The following is a 17042-nucleotide window of genomic DNA, read 5'->3' on the forward strand; positions in this document are numbered from 1 at the left end:
TTCTTCCTCCTCCATTATAGTGCGGGAAAGAAAGCAATTAATCAGAAGACGCTAGTTACCCTTCTTCCTCTTGCCAAGTTTAGATCCTTTCAAGTTCTTCAATTAACCGTATAGTCTAGTTGTCCATCTTTGTCATCCATGCGGGTGAGTCCCACTAATCATCTATGGATGGTCGAACCGTACACAACCCATTATATCTGAACTCTCCAATGCTCCACAGCTGATATTTGACAGGATCTGCAAGAATCCGAGCCCTAGGGTTGTCTCTTTCGCCAAAAAGAATGATCGAATTTTTTCACAACGCCAACCATTGGACCGTAGCCCACTGAGATCTCAAAGCACACTATTTTTTTTGCTCGCTATCTGTACAGATCTCAAAGTGATCATTATATGATCCAATGGTAGATTGGTGTGAAGTAAAGGAATTCTTCTTTTAGGCCAAAGATACAGACCCCGTCCCGAGTTGTTCTTACTGCCTAACGTAATCCGACTTCATCGGGGAAAAATAAAAAGGCAAAAAGGGCCACGATCCCACTAATCCGCCCCTTCACTGCTGACTCGGCCAAGCCAAGTTGTGGTTATCCGCGGACAAAGTAATTCATTTAACCGGGAATAAGTTACCGACGCTCCTCATGGAGTCAGAGATCTTATAATAATTCTATTTCTAACTCTTAACCACGGTTAAACCAACCCCGCTTCAACCCCCAACCGAAGCATATTTCTATAAAAGAGGGACTCTCCCCAGCCCCATGCCGATCCTATCGTCCCCCGATCGATTTAGTGCTATGATGATCACCACGTCCTCCCAGTTCCTCGGCCTTCGGATCACCCCCTCTACCCCTCGCTCCGTCGCGCCTTCCTCCCCTCGCTCCGCCACCTCCCTCCGCTCGCCGGGCATCTCCGCCGCGTACGCGGCCGCGGCGGAGCGCCAGCCCCCGGCCGCCGCCCTACCCCCGGCTTTGCAATCATCCTTCGCCTCGCTCTACGACGTACTCGGCCTCCCCTCAGGCGCTACCGGCCAGGAGATCAAGGCCGCGTATCGTCGGCTGGCGCTCGCACGCCACCCGGACGTGGTGGCCACCGACCGGAAGGGCAACCTCGGCCGACGAGTTCATCCGGATTCACGCCGCCTACTCCACCCTGTCCGATCCCGACAAGCGCGCTGACTACGACCGCAAGCTCCTCCTCCTCGGCCGCCACCGCCGGACCGTCCGCCACTCTTCACCACCGACGCCTTCCTCCTCCTCCTCCTTCCGGCCTTTCTCCCGCTCCCCGTCCTTCCCCAGCTACGGCCGCCGGACCTGGGAGACCGACCAGTGCTGGTAGGTCCGCCGAGCGGGATCCAGTATCGCTGGAGCCGTCCGATGGGATTCGGACGGAGTGGATCTAAACCTCTAAAGATTTCCATCATTTCTACTGACGGATCCGTAGTCACTTGCGGCCGCCGGCGCCGTGAGTTGATATCGTTGGGCTTTGGTCGGATCTAGTTAGCTTAAGGCGTGGGTGTGGATGGAGCCAGGTATTATGTAAAGCTGCCACAGCCATCTTCTTCTTCCTGTTTCTTCTGGTACTTGCTTGTAAAAAAATTTCAGGTTTTGTAACACTTTCTCATCCATGAGAAATTGATATATGTAAAATACTATTAACATAACGTAGTAGCGATGTTACATGTTTCTTGTCTGCGTTTCGTGTTGGCTTTTAATTTTCCTGGCTGGAATTGGTTAGGTGCATGGTTTGAATTAGTTTGGTGGAAAGGTACGACTTCCGTTTAGCTAGTAGGAATCTTTGGATGTATTCTTCTTTAATGGCCATTTCTTTTCTGAGTCTAAAACTTTCAAAATTTGAAGTTTTGCCGGTCGAGATTACTAGGCTGCCAGAAACCTAATTTTTGTTTCAACACGAGGAGTTGGAGGACTTATATGTTCACAAAAATTGTTTGTTGGAAGTTCGTTTCAACATTTTGCTTTAGGCGATATCGCAACAGTTGCAGACTTTTGATGCTGCTAATCCTACAAGACATATGATCATGGTAATTAACTTTTCTTCGATGAAAAAGATTTAAGAGCATTACATTTGTGGTCGTGACTTACATCGATAGCCCACCGAAACAGAGTTACCTCCGAAAAACTGGGAGGCAGTGTTGTGGTGTGGTAATTTTTTTCTCTCACATCATTATATCAATCAACACTGAGAAACACTTGACGTCTCTAGGATTTTTTCTATTTTTCTGCTACTAGTTCTTACGCTCACCATCATCATCTACCGCATGAAATGAAGCAAAGACGGATTGCACGGGCAGAGAAAGGTGAGGCTGGAAAGTTGCATGACAAAATTGTCATATCTAGTGGGTACTATTTCAAGAGGCCAGAAGGTTATATCTATCTGGAACTATTTCGAGTGGCTACAATTTTTGCTTTTTAAAGCTCGAGTACAAGCCCGATCACGTTGCAAATCCAATGTTGGAAATTTTAAATCCAATTTTTATTTCCACAATAACTCGTAAAAAATAATGGATCATAGACTATTTTCTTATGAAAAAAGGTGGATCATGTACTAGATCTTAATTTAGGCCTAATCCGATCCAGAATATCTTGGCATATTTTGAATCCAAATTTCGCGTGATATTCACTTATTGCGACACAGAGATCACCCAAGATCTGAGAAATATATTAAAAAAAAAAGACAAGGATTCATCAAGCCATTATGACGAGGACGAAGCTAATAAGATAGTAGCGTATGATGGAGTAACGTGCGAGATGAAGAGAACGGTGGGGAGCATTGGAGCTTCCTTTGTGAATGCCAAGTCAACAGGCAGGGAGAAATTGCCCTGCGCAATAAAGAGCCTTTGGAACGAGTCTTGCAACGATGACAAAAGTGCTTACCAATTCAATTCATGGCCTATCCAATGGGTTTCCGGGCCCCCATCGCCCTCGGCGTGCATGGGACTTCCAAGCTAGTGGAGACCCATTGGCTCCGGTTGTGTCGGGTGGGGTGACTTTTGGCTTTGCTCCTTCGAGACGGAATGGCTGTGGCCCGGCACGGCACCGTACATTGTTTTTGGTGTATATTATTTGATAGCGGTCCATCTTTTGATAACGGTCATCCAAAAATATGCGGTGTTTGCAAAGCCACGGTAGAGGATCTAGGTAATTATGTATATTGTGACCGAGTGGTTGCATTTTTTTTAAAGAAATGGGTACGCTATATGAATGGATTTATAATGAGTCCACTCTAATTTCTATCAGCTAGGCTTCTAGAGCATAGCCGTCCAAATCGGGGGAGACTTAGTCCGTCCAAATCGGGGCAGACTTAGTGTCGGTCTATCTGTTATGTGGCCACTACACGACGGCGAAGCACATGGATAGAAAGATAGAAAAAAGGTAAAAATAATAGGGATGAGAGGGTGCCAGCATGGTGCTGAGAGGGACGGATGAGAAGACTCCGTTTGCTTCTACGGCTTCAACTTTGACTTAGGCCTCGCTTTTTGCCGTGGTGATTGGTACCCAAGGGTTCGGTAACCGATATACATAACATGTGACAATAAATTTTTTTTATATATACAACGACGACTCACATGAGTCGAATACTACTAATAAAATAATAAAAAATAAAGAAAAAATAGAATTAATTAGTGATTCTCTCAAAAATTCTTCATGAGTGTTGTACAACAATGAAGGCAATCTAGTTAGCAGTGCTATTTGCCTTCCAGTAGATATAAATGGCCCAAAAAGAGCTACATTTTTTTAAAAGCCTGTGTATGTTCCAAAGTAGCAGTTGCTCGTTGTCATATTTATGCTAGTATTGAATCCATTCGATCACCGTAATAGAATCCTCTTCAACATAGCTGTATCCGCACCCAGAATAACCCTTGCATAGGTTGCCTCCTATGTAGCTCTCAATTGTACTCCGATGATAGTCATGTCGAATATATGTCGTCCTCCAGCTATGACGAGTCTGAAGTCATGACTTCTAATCATAAAGCCCACTCCTCCTCTGCCTCCACCCTCGGACGCACTATCGTTAAAGTTCACTTTAAGAAAACTAGGAGGTAGAGGCTCTTAGAAAACAAAAGCAATCCTGGTCGTTGTAAAAACTAAGTGGGAGTTCCAAATATCCTTAGCCATTCTAAATGAAACTACCGCAGTAGTCCTAGTGATCTCAACAGCATGAAGTAGTACCCTGTTCATCACTATCCTCAGATACATCCTTCTATTCTCAAAGATCTAGGTGTTTCTGTCAAGCCAAATATGAAAGGTCGTATAGGCATATTTGATACCCACTCTATAGGGACTCCTTTAGATGGCCTAAAAAGTTCTCTGTCGATGACACAAACTGCGGCATGCTAGATGAAGCTAGAGCGCACCTCCAAATCTGGGCCACCCATGGACATCCAAAAACAATATGGATAATAGACTCTTCCACATCAGGGCATCCCTTGCAAGCTGTAGTGATTCTCACTCCCCTTTTGGCCAACACACTCATGGTCGCTAAAACATCCCCATGCCACCTTCTAGATGAACAAGACAACATGGGAGTGGATGCACATCCTCTAGACCCAACCTCCATCAATTCGTCGAGTCGTCCTCCTACTGACCATATTATGTAGGTCTTGAGGGTGGAATTGATCATCTTCCTCGGCTAGACCTCTATATTGGTCGCCCTCGGCTGCCGAATTCGATTGGTGGTAACCAGGAATCGAAGACTGGGCGGTAGTCGCGGTCAACCCCCATCCAGCTTTGGTAGACTCAATGTCTTTGTAGGGGTCTCCACAACCATGGGCGCCAGAGAAACCCTAGCTCCTTCCTTCATCGAAGCCGACATGGGGGAGGAATGCCGACACTCACCTTCCACTGCCGATTCAGGCACGAACGTTACAAAACACCGACAGGTTTTCGTAGACGAAGGCCTACTAGAACTTGTGCGTCTGCCCCTTAATGAAGATGCTAGATTTGAGGGGGTTTATGCTACTGGTGTCCACTTTGACCGTAGCATAGCTGAGCTTCTGAAGTTGGTCAGTGAAGCATCCAAGGCCAGCGGCCGACCAGTCACCGACGCGATGTCTAGGATCGAGTCCCTGTCCCAATACTCCAGAGGGAGACATCGGAGCTCAATCTGCACCACCATTCACCGAGTTGATGCCTGAAACGAAGTTCGACATCCATTTCTCCATAGTCAGTAGCTGGCCTACCACCAACCACGGACCATTGGCCAGCGTCGAGTTTCGGTCGCCTTCATTCTTGAAGCGGCAGGTGTGGTGTTCCTCTGCTTATTGGGACACCTCCATATTGTCGTCCAGCTTGCCCTTGAGATGTAGCTCCTGAGCAACCCATTTTGCCGGGACTCGTTGCCCTAGGCTGCGTACGATCATCGTCGTTGAACTCCTATGCTCTTCTGGACTTCTCCACCCATTCCGATGGCAGCTCAAGGATCTCTATGAAGTGTCGTTGGAGGATGGAGCCTGTGCCATCATCAACCATGAGGGATGGGTCTTGGCCACTCTCGGGAGTGGCCAATCCTTACTACCAGATGCCCTCTTGGCCGATCTTGTTGCTCTTGTGCTATGGCCTCTGTTGTTGCTCTTGTGCTCCAATCGCCCATCCCTTGGAGTCCCCAAGTGTTCCAGAAAAGGCCCCAAATGCCACACCAATATTGAAGTAAGCGCAGTCCAGTCGCGCTAGGCCCTCTTAAGGAGTCAACAAGGTTTTTTTTACCGTCAACAAGGTTTTTTTTACTTTTTTGCCCCATCCAAGAGTTAGGGACCTTGGGTTGACTGCACGCGAGCACCTTTAGGGGCACAGCCACCAAGCTGAGTTCGTCCGTTTTCCATCCACCGGCGCATGAGGAAGCTTGGGACCGCTGATCACGAGAATTCTTGCACGATCAGGACCGCGCATCCAGAGTCCCGACGCATTAAACTACTATTCTTGCACGAGAATTCTTGGCACATATGAATTCTCGCATAGTCCAGACGCATGCATATAGATGGACTTGGTTATATAGTTGTATCTCACTCCATCTCTTATCGTAGCGTTCTATTTAGATATGTAACTAGAGGGAAGCTGCAACTATTATGTTCCATTTCTTCTCCAAGAGAAAAAATTGTTTGGGCTCTGATAGTTTGTTGCAACGGATAAGGTTTTTTTTTTTTTTTTCTAATGCAAGATGTGAGTAAAGATTATTATTATTTAACTATGGTTTCCTTCTTACATGGAGAGTTGCATGAACGCCCCATTTCATTTTTATATGTCGGTCAATCCTCTCTAACGGGGATGAAAAGGATCGATAGAAAGAAAGAGAAAAAGAAAAGAAGAAAAAGAGGCGGGAGTGAGGATGATTTCTTTTTTCTATTTTTTTTTTTTCTTTTCACCTACAAATGTTGTAGCTCTCAATAGGCGTCTCGGGAGTCCGGAGCGAAAGATCTTGAAAAAAGCTAGAGCCACTCATATAACAAGAGAATGCCTAAATAGAATTCCACACATTCGCATGGACATTGATGAACCGGTGCCGGCTCGATTTTAGGGCTCTCCGGGGGCGGCTGGATGACTTGGAGAACCCGGTTCTTGGTGATGACCGTCGCGAACTGGAGATGACCCGAAGTCGACCCCCTGTCAGAGGTGGCTCTCCAATCGCCCCGGCAGTAATGGCTGGACAGCGGAATAGCGGATTCCGCCTCTCTTTTTCCATTCCAAAGATGTCGATAAAAGAAATAAATAAAATCGGTTGAATGATAAAAGACGCGTTTGACCCGTTGCCCTTCTCCCTTCCTCTCCTCTCGGGATAACAGAACAAGAGCAGGAGAAGAGATCCCATCGTGACCTCCCCAAAGATCAAGAGAAGGGTAAAACTAATTAGGTCCTCGATTTAGCCCCACATCGGCGGATCAACAAGTGGTGGTGGGGAATTAGGAGGGCGGAGGTGGAGATGCGATGATGGGGGACGGGGTGATGCAGATCCTGGCGAAGCTGATCCAGCTGGCGGATCAGGTGATCAAGCTGGCAGGCGATGCGCCCACGTCCCGGCAGGAGTGCCTGGAGCTCAAGGCCAAGACCGAGAGGCTGGCGGCCCTCCTCCGGCAGGCCGCGCGGGCGGATCTCTACGAGCGTCCCGCCCACCGCATCATGCTGGACACCGAGCTGGTCCTGGAGAAGGCGCTGGCCCTGGCGTCCAAGTGCCGAGCCCACGGCTTGATGCGCCGCGTCTTCGCCATCATCCCTACCACCGCCTTCGCCAAGATGTCAACCCAGCTCGACAACTCCATCGCCGACGTCTCGTGGCTCCTCTGCGTCTCCACCGCCGCGGCCGACGACGACCAGCTCAACGGGCTGCCGCCCATCGCCCAGAACGAGCCCATCCTCTTCCTCATCTGGGGCCACATCGCCACCCTCCACACGGGCTCTCTCGACGCCCGATCCGACTCGGCCGCCGCCCTCGCCTCCCTGGCCCGCGACAACCTCCACTACGCCAAGCTCATCATCCAGGAGGACGGCGTGGGGTACCTCCTTCGCCTCGTCAAGGAGGGCCTGGCCGACGGCCAGGAGAACGCCGCCCGCGCCCTCGGCCTCCTCGGCCGCGACCCGGAGGGCGTCAACAGCATGCTGCACGCCGGCGTCTGCTCCGCCCTCACCAAGCTCCTCAAGGACGGGGGGCCGATGAGAGCCCAGGCGGCCGCCGCCTGGGCCGTCGCCGAGCTCGCCGCCAACCACCCCGCTTGCCAGGACCTCTTCGCCCAGAACAACGTCATCCGCCTCCTTGTCGGCCACCTCGCCTTCGAGACCGTTGAGGAGCACAGCAGGTACTCCATCATCCCCTCCTCCAAGGCCACGTCCATCCACTCCGTCGTCCTCGCCACCACCCCCAACAACAAACCCCCCAATTCCTACACCACCAAACCGGAAGACAGAAGCAGCAACCCCTTCCCGAAGCCCAATGCGCAGTCCCAGATCCATTCCGTGATCCAATCCACCATAGCCTCCGCCAAATCCTCCAAACACGCCGCCGCAACTGCCAACGGCGCCGTCCCTTCCTGGAAGCCCCACGTGTCCTCCGGGTTCGGGACCAAGGGGAGGGAGGCGGAGGACCCGGCCACCAAGGCCGAGATGAAGGCCATGGCGGCCATGGCGCTGTGGCAGTTGGCCAAGAACAACCCTTCCATCTGCAAGAGCATCACCGAGTCCCGCGCCCTCCTCTGCTTCGCCGTCCTCCTCGAGAAGGGCTCCGGCGACGTGCGCTACTACTCTGCCATGTCCATCATGGAGATCGCCCGCGTCGCCGAGCACAACCCCGACCTCCGCCACTCCGCCTTCAAGCCCACCTCGCCTGCCGCCAAGGCGGTCGTCGACCAGCTCCTCCGGATCGCCGACAAGGGCGTCTTCGACGATCTTCTGATTCCCAGCATCACCGCTCTCGGCTGCCTGTCGAAGACCTTCCGGGCGACGGAGACGCGGATCATCGGGCCTCTGGTGCGGCTGCTGGACGAGAGGGAAGCCATCGTGTCGAGGGAGGCGGTGATTGCCCTGACCAAGTTCGTGTGCAAGGAGAATTTCCTTCGCGTCGAGCATTCCAAGGCCATCATCGAAGCCGGAGGGGCCAAGCACCTCGTCCAGCTGGTGTATTTTGGGGAGCAGCTCCAGACGGAGGCGTTGATTCTCTTGTGTTACATCTCCCTCAACGTACCGGAGAGTGAGGATCTCGCACAGGCAGGGGTCCCTGCGGTCCTCGCCTGGGCTTCGAAGCAGGGGCACTTGGTGCAGGACTCCAGGGTGGACTCCTCCTTGCCGGAGGCCAGAGGTCGGATGGAGCTCTATCAGTCAAGAGGATCTCGATGATCGACGACATTGATGCAGGGCGAGATTTCTTCTTGGCAATCCAAAACCAGAGGGTTGCTCGGTGTAGATACATCAAACTTTTCCGTCCAAGTTCTTGTTACCGTTTCAATCGGTCGCGTACACCTCTACTGTGATTTGCGCGGCTGCTGTAGGGATGACCCGTAAATGCTTGTTCCGATTTAAGGAATTTTGTAAGCCGAGCTGGATAGATGAAGTGGATTTGTCTGCTGTGAGCGTTCTATCATCGCCTAATATATATATTTTATAATATTTTCTGTTTATACGGATCACTTCTTGCACTAGCGTTGGCTGATTGAATCTAGGTTAAGATTAACCAGGATTATGAAAACCAAAAATATCCTCATTTTAATAGCAAATAAAAATCAAAACTTAGTCTTTTCCCTCTAATGCTGCCGTCTTGTCGTCCGAGGCTTGGCCATTGAGAGTTAAAAGGTTCGTTAAGTTGAAGAATCAAAAACAAAAATATCCAGAAAATAAAAAAAATAATACTTTAAAAAAAGGTAGAATATTTTATTATCGCTACTTAGCTTAACGTAAAGCATGTATAACCATTAAGTTACAAGATTTCAGGTCTTGTAATATAATTATATAAATATGGAAAAGACAGGAACTAACATGTAAATACAAAATATTTCGTGAGCTAATCTACGAAAGAAACTTTATTTTTAGTTTTATTTAAATTATTTATATTTGTTCGTTTTTTCCAAACATATCACCCAACTCGTTTTGGCAGGCCATTCAAACGATCGCATAAGGAATCCGACAATGGTTCTTGCATCTGCCTCAACCCAAACCTATCCAATATCCTTCCTGTCTGCTCCATTAAATCAGTAATTTAAATCTTCTAAATTTATTTGAAATTGTAGGTTATTTTTCTTTTTATCTTCTTGGCACAAGAAGGACCGAAACCCAAGATTAAACAGGAGCCAGCAGCTTCTACTGATGCTGCAACATCGAATTGAGGGGTTTTAATTGTTAGGAAATGCTTTGAAAACGTGTGTTTCTCCATGCTTGAGATTCTGCAGGCTGTAGCTCGAATTTGGACATCATGTAAAGCTACAATTGGTTGTCAGAATCTTGACTTTTCAGTAGGATTTTTCACGCATGGCCAATGCTTCTAATTGGCCATTGGATATCTTTTGAAAGTGTATCGAGCCGATCATATATTATTTTGTAACTGGGGCTTTATCTCCGTCGTCATCTTCTTTCTTTATTCCTCACCTAACATTTGTTGCCAAAAAGACTGACCGGTTCTTATTGACTTTTTTGTGAGTTATCGTAACGAATTCTTTGTATTGGATCTATTGATGCCAAATTCTGTGCAACCATGATCTAATAATCAAGAGGCATGGTGGGCACATATCAATATGCCCAATCACCTCTAGACTTCACTGTATCGCCCGAGTCAACAAGTTAGCTCAGCCTCAAATGTAGTAAACAAATGATACGCCTTCGAACCGACAACAACCAACGTAGCAGATTGACCAATTAGAGATTTCCACGAAGTCTCCAATCAATCAGTCACTGTCCGCTATATGGCCGATCCAGATATGCATAAAGAGTCCTTTAAATTTTAAATTCTTTCCCTAGTAGGCGACATCTTGGTTATGATCACTAGCGATTCATAACCACGTGGGCGAGATGTCGGGACGTGTGATAGGCTACCAAAAACGATGGATCTGCACATCAAAATTCCTCAACGACAGACGTCAACTCTCCTCTGTATAAACCATTCCAAGGGGACCCTCCAAATGAGTGCTCTCGAGCCTTCTTATGCCCCTATGCTGACGCTTTATTGTTCTCACAACACTTTCGTTGTTCTCTGAGAATCCGTTTGATTTAGTTATCAGAGGGTCTCCCGTCGGACAATCTTCCAGCAAAACGACTTCTTCGTCTTTGCTACCTAATGTCGGATCTGACGTCGGAGCCAAGATCAGAGCACGATCTTCTCTTACCAGCACCGTCTCGGAAGTGCCAGCATCATAACCATTGTCATCCGAGCATAATGACCATCAACTCGCCGCCTTAGAGGCACTTCGTGATCTTCAACCAATCTCTGCGATTTGAACTGCCAATTATCTGAGCACTCTAGCAGCTCAGCCAGCTCGATGCTTGGTCGGGCCGATTCTCGGCGGCAACAGAATCCATATTTCGATGAGAAAATGGTTAGAACTTCTTGCGTAGTTACTGCTTGTGAGTGGTTTCCATAATACTATACTATAATCACATTTGTAAGGCTCGTAGAAGTCTCCCCTAAACCTAGGCCAGTATCATATGGAACTATAACACCAAGGATATCTTGATTCATGAATTGAGATCATTTGAAGTCTCGATAAATGCACTACTATATTGAGCTGTTCTAGTAAGTTCTGTGTCTTCCATGTTTCTTTCTTCCGTACATTCTCCCCTATTTTTTCTTGTAAATCTTTCTTTCTTTTTGACTAAACTTTAGATGACGACCACTACCTCTCTCTCTCTCTCTCTCTCTCCCTCCTTTTTCATAAAAAAAAAAAAATTATGAACTTCGTGAAAATATAAAAAAGAATAAGGTCATGCGCGACATTTAATAAAAGCCGAAAAGGAATACACAACATTTGAAAAGTCGCCTGCAGCCCATCAGCTGTAACCAAGTGGAGCAGAGCAGTAAAATCCAGCTAGAAAAACGGAGAAAACAATCCGGCTCCGGGCGTACTCGGCACGCTGTCATCGCCAGCACCGAAAGCGTCACTGATCGCTGAAGGACTCTCAGTTATATTAATGAGGCTCAAATAAAAGCATAGCAAATGGCTTCTCAAGACCTTCTTGTCCTTTATGCGGTCGCTAGATTTTCCTGCCGACGCACGTGTGCATCCCATCGGTGCAAGTTGGCCAGCATTTCATGCGCTGCCGACTGTCGTCGCTTTGGGGGCATGGCCGGTGATCATCGCAGGACTGCAAGAGACGGCCAATGGGACAAGAATCTTAAGCGCTAGGCTCCAAAGAAGAGCGCATGAAGGACCCACTGGCACCAGACGGCAGGAAACTTTGTGACCTTGGGACGTCGTTTATGGGGACACAGGACTGTCATCATGTCGCGTTGCTGCTAATGCACCAGTGTAAAGGACAACAGACAGCAGTGACGTCGATGCAATCTTATTTAAAGGATTTCTGAACTACTGAAAATCCAGATCATGTTTCGTTCTGAACACTGTACCAAAATAGCAGTGATGAAGAAAATTGCATTGGCTGGCAGAACAAATCGAGACTTTGCAATGATCAACTACTGTTCCGCAGGTGCAATGCATATGAGCATGACGTAGACGACTATAATCCCGCTGTTGAAAGCTACCTCAAAACCACCAAAGTGGTAGCCCAGTTGGAACGGGCGTTTGCTTCTAACCAAGTGGTTCCAGGTTCGAAACGCACGGGCGTCGATTAAATCTGGGGACCGGATGCCCCGCGCCTGGACACGGGGTCTGGAAGTGCTACTGGTCGACTGGTAGCCTGGGTGGTGCCAGGTGTGACGTACTCACATGGGATACTCGTGCCAGGGCCCAGTGGGATAACTGAGCCGGGGCCACGGGTGGGGAGGGTATGAGTAAAATATGGCTGGGGTCTGGTGAGCTGGGCCTATACCAAACGGTCATTCTGCCCGCATCGAACATGCTCCTGGCGGGGTGGGGGCCCAGTGTGGGGCTGCTACGCGGGGGTGGGCTTGCCTTCCCCCCCTCTTCTCCTATTTTTTCAGGAAAAAAAAAAAAAAAAGCTACCTCAAATCCAAGATTGATTGTCCATCAATCCATTCATTTGGCTTTTGAATATGTGGAAGAATTTTTTTGCTCCTTGCTTCAATCTTTCGAGGTACTGAGAAACCTGCAGCTCTTGCAATTCTTCTTCTTCTCCATTAAAAGTTCATTGGGTACCGGTCTCCACCTCTTGGAACTTTGAAAATCAACGCAACTTTGATGGCTTTGTTAGAGATAATTAAGATACTGCTGGATTTCTTATTCGAGATCATTATGGCCGTCTCATCTAATGCTTGTACTAGGCGATTTGCAGCTACATCTGTAGCTAAGAGCAGCATGGAAAGGGCATATCATTGCAATCGTCACTTATAGTGCACAAGAATTTTGCTTGAATGTGACTCCAAAGTTATCATTAATTGAATTATTATGAAGTCTTCTTTTACATCATCCAGCCCTCTTCTTATTGATGTCCGCCATCCTTTTGCAATTTTGGATTTATTTGCTGCTAATCATGATTTTAGAGAGTCTAACTCCGCGGCAAATTGGCTGGCAAGTAGAGATTCTAATTATGATATTTATCCAAATGATGATGTTCATCCTGAGCTGGCTTTGTTATTACAAATTGATCGTATGAGACTTCCTTATATGCGGTTTCATTGAGGCCATTTACGCAGAGTTCTTCCTTTTTACACCCCCGCACCCCAACCTAAAGAAAAAAAAAAAAAAAAACAAAATAGAGGGAAATAAAGGTGGAGCATGCTCAAGGCATTGCGATTAAAGGAACAGTGCGCTCTATTGCACGAGCTTAATCGACCAGGTTCTCCCAGGATACGGCAATCTCCACCCGCTGAGCGTCGCTGCGATAGCCACAAGCCTCAGGAATCCAGTTGCAAGGCCTTACGCTATCTAGAAAGAAATGAGATAGCTGGGAGAAGAAAATTGGACAAAATTTAAGAAAATTAATCTAGCTAGTAGAAAAATACAAAATAAAGAATCAAAAGGTCAACAAAATTAGTCAGGCTAATGATAGCCCATTAACAGTTATACTAGCTAGATTCGAAGTTTATCACAGAGAACAAATCGGGTGTCCAGGTTGTAAAGTTTTCAAAATTTCCATACATGACTCCTGTATTTGATATACTAGTTTTCTTTGTTTTCCTTTCCTCAATGTGGCGTGCAGCACTGTGAACTGGTGGCACAAGTTGGTGACTCATAGTGAAGTTCTAGTTGTGTGAGACTAGAAATTTAATATTACTTTAAGTAGTTAGCTAGGACTACAAAAGGCATGGGGTCTGTGGTCTCATATTATACGGACTCCAAACCTGTCTTGGGAACCAAACTTCTTAGATTATTAAAAAAAAATTATATTTGTTTTCTCCTCTGGAGCTACAGGTTATCTCTATCAAGTTTATGTGTGTAGCGAAAATGACGGTGTTCCTCCGCAACCAGGAACTGTATTGCTGCTTCATTGATTTCTTTGAGAAGACGGTCATCTGCTCTCTTTCGACTATGCTTACACTACTTCAAGAGACTTTTTAAGACTGGCTAATTGAAAACGAAAAATGGGGTAGAGTCTAAACAGGCCAAGCCCAATAGCCCTTTGGCCTTTTAGCTCAAGGCCCAAAGCTCAGATATGGGCATAGCCGAATGTGGATCGGTTTTGGTCAAGAGCAAACTGAGAGTAACCCCCAATTTCAGGAATTAGGCAGTTTCCATTAGTGCAATATTAGTGCTTTTACCAAAACTAGCTATTAATCCTTCTTTTCTGTTTCATTTTGGGATCAATTTTCGATAATTTTTCTATTCTACTACATAATGCCAAGTCCCACAATGTGTTAGTTCATGAGGCATGTCCAATCATCCACGTTTCTCACCACAATTGGGTCAACTTGTAGCTTGCTACAAAAAACAATGGATGCCCTAAAATTCACGTGCATCAAATTAGAATCTATTTTATAATTATTGACATACTTTTATTTTTGGCCGTCAACCTGACATCAACCTTTCACCTTTCTTAATTATCCAGACTTTGGACTGGCTGTGGTGCTGTTAGATTGCCTAGCAATATCAATTTGCTTAGAAGTAGTTTCCAACTCCTTGTGCAATCTGTGTAGGATCCCAGTGATCAATTGCATAAATTAATTTGCTGCAGTAGCTTCATCAGGTACTTGCAACTACTAATTTCAGATGATCTTTCTTCTAGGTTTGATCAACAATGATAAGAAATTATTTGTTTAAGTAGTTCCAATTCATGACTTTCTAAGCCACCATTCTTTCCCTAATCATTACCTCTTTTTTTCCCTTTTTTAAGAACAACGTACACTTCCAAGCTACAATCAGAACTCTTGCCAGCACAAGCGCTGAGGAGAGAGGTGCCAACAAGCGGACCAAAGTCCCATTGGCCATGAGTATTCGCTATCAATGTTTTAGGATGTGTCCTTTCGAAACTTGTAATTCATGATTTCATGGGTCTGCTTGATGATTAATTTTGAAGGAAATGTGTTTTGTGTGATGTTTAATTTAATTGGTCTGAGTTATAAGCTAATAGCTATGTTTGTGTCATCACTACAATTAGTTCGAGATGCAAGTATATTCTTTACAGGTTTCTCTGTGTGTAAAGCGGCTTGTTTATATCAATGAGCAAGGAGAAATAGTGAAAGGAGTCTGCTCAAATTTATTATATGGGTACTTTAACTCCCCTACTCCTGTTGTCATAATTTTGACCAACCCAATGTTTTATTGTTTTCTTGATTGACTGATCATATTCCACTCATGTTATGCTGTTGTATTTAAGGTGACATGAATCCTGGTGCTGAAGTCAAGCTTACAGGACCGGGTTGGGAAAGAAATGCTTATGCCTAAGGAGCCCCAGGCAAATATTATAATGGCAATCTGGTGACCTTGTTTTATTCTTGTTAGCACTTGGAGATGTTGAGTTCTGCATCGTATTTTAATCCATTGGCCCATTACATGTTGTAAATAGATTTTGTAGGGCTTACCGATAGCCTTGCAGGCTGCAGCCTGCAACTGGAACTGGGATTGCACCCTTCCGCTCCTTCTTGTGGAAAATGTTCTTTGAGAAGCATGATGACTGCAAGGCAATGAATGCGACAGCGAATGCTTAGAACAATTTGCTCAAGTCAGGCTTTGCATAACAAGAAGTGAAGTGGTCTTATAAATGCAACTTATTAGGCAAGCCATTGGATAATATTAGTGGCAATTTACTTCTGAAATTTAATCTACATGGGAGATTGATGTCATCCGCTATAGTAAATGTCTCGTAATTGTAAATGAATTATAAGCCTAAAAAAGGCTCTAGATGAATTATGTCATGCGTGTGACTAAACTATTAGAAAATCGCAGTTTGGATTGCTTGCTACCCATGCTCCATTACTTGCTTATGGTGTTTCAAATAATTCGTCATGGGATGAGCAAGATTGATTTATTAAAATTCTTATGCAGTTCAATGGACCAGCATGGCTCTTCTTGGGAGTTCCTACAAGCACCTCATTGCTGTATGAAGAGGTAGGCTTATCATTATGTATTTACAATTCTAAAAAAGAAATAATCATTGTATTCCAAATTCCTTTATGTTTCTTTTGGTCATTAAATCTCATAATCAGCTACTGCTTATATTTATGTTCTTAATGGACCTCATATGGTGATTTTAACATGATATCAGAGGAGAGGTCTTGAGTTCGAACCATGTTTTCGCACTCTTTAATTTCATTATTAAAAATTTCACATGTTGAGCTCACCCATTAAAAAAAACTCCAGCCAACATATGAAGGAGAGCATAAGAAAATATAAAATATATAAATAAATCTACTTTATCCTATCGGTTTAAGCTTTTTAGAACAAGTGGTGATTTTAACACCTCACACTCTTGCAATGTGTAGGAATTTGAGAAGATGAAAGAGAAGGCACCAAATAATTTTAGGGTCGACTTTGCTGTCGGTAGAGAGCAAACGAATGAGATGGGAGAAGAAATGTACATACAAACTCGTATGACATGGTAATACCTATGTATATATGTTTGGTATTGATAACATTATGGTATCTTTGGTATGTGTGACAAATTGAGGGGGGAAAGTCATATGTTATGCATACTAATTTTCTTAATTCTGTTGCTAAATTTGCAGGTATTGACTGGTCGGAATACAGAAGGAACTTGAAGAGGGCAGAGCAGTGGAATGTGGACGTACGTGCATTTGTGTATGCTGTGTTTCTCCTCCATGGAGCCTACTCCTATCCTATACTCTACTCGTATGTAGATGGGCAATCCTCTTTTGTGTTTTATGCTAGCTTCTTGTGAGGCAACTGTATTATTCTGGCCTCTTAAATTTTATTCAGGAGGAATTTTAAAATTGTAATTCTAGCTGAATTCAATATCATGTAATGAACCTCGGCTCCCGTTATAGTTTTGCTGCTAATTTTCTGCAAGGAGCAGCTGAAGAAATGGTGTTCTACG

General features: G+C 45.7%; 1 protein-coding gene and 2 pseudogenes across 1 annotated transcript; all 3 read left to right on the top strand.

Annotated features, from left to right (window-relative positions):
- Window positions 1-714: 714 nt before the first annotated feature.
- On the top strand, window positions 715-1680 carry LOC120108272 (annotated as a pseudogene).
- A 4817-nt stretch (window positions 1681-6497) lies between these two features.
- Window positions 6498-9106, top strand: LOC103700930. Its single transcript, XM_026802157.2, has one exon. It carries the CDS (start codon window positions 6927-6929, stop codon window positions 8823-8825), a length of 1899 nt encoding a protein of 632 aa, XP_026657958.2. The 5' UTR covers window positions 6498-6926; the 3' UTR covers window positions 8826-9106.
- Window positions 9107-13996: 4890 nt separating this feature from the next.
- Window positions 13997-16941, top strand: LOC103700929 (annotated as a pseudogene).
- Window positions 16942-17042: the final 101 nt, after the last annotated feature.

The sequence above is a fragment of the Phoenix dactylifera genome, unplaced genomic scaffold (assembly GCF_009389715.1).
Source record: "Phoenix dactylifera cultivar Barhee BC4 unplaced genomic scaffold, palm_55x_up_171113_PBpolish2nd_filt_p 001248F, whole genome shotgun sequence".
NCBI classification, from domain to species: domain Eukaryota; kingdom Viridiplantae; phylum Streptophyta; class Magnoliopsida; order Arecales; family Arecaceae; genus Phoenix; species Phoenix dactylifera.

Excerpts from the sequence above, each read along its gene's own strand:
- LOC103700930 (XM_026802157.2), top strand. The coding sequence starts at position 6,927 with ATGATGGGGGACGGGGTGATGCAGATCCTGGCGAAGCTGATCCAGCTG.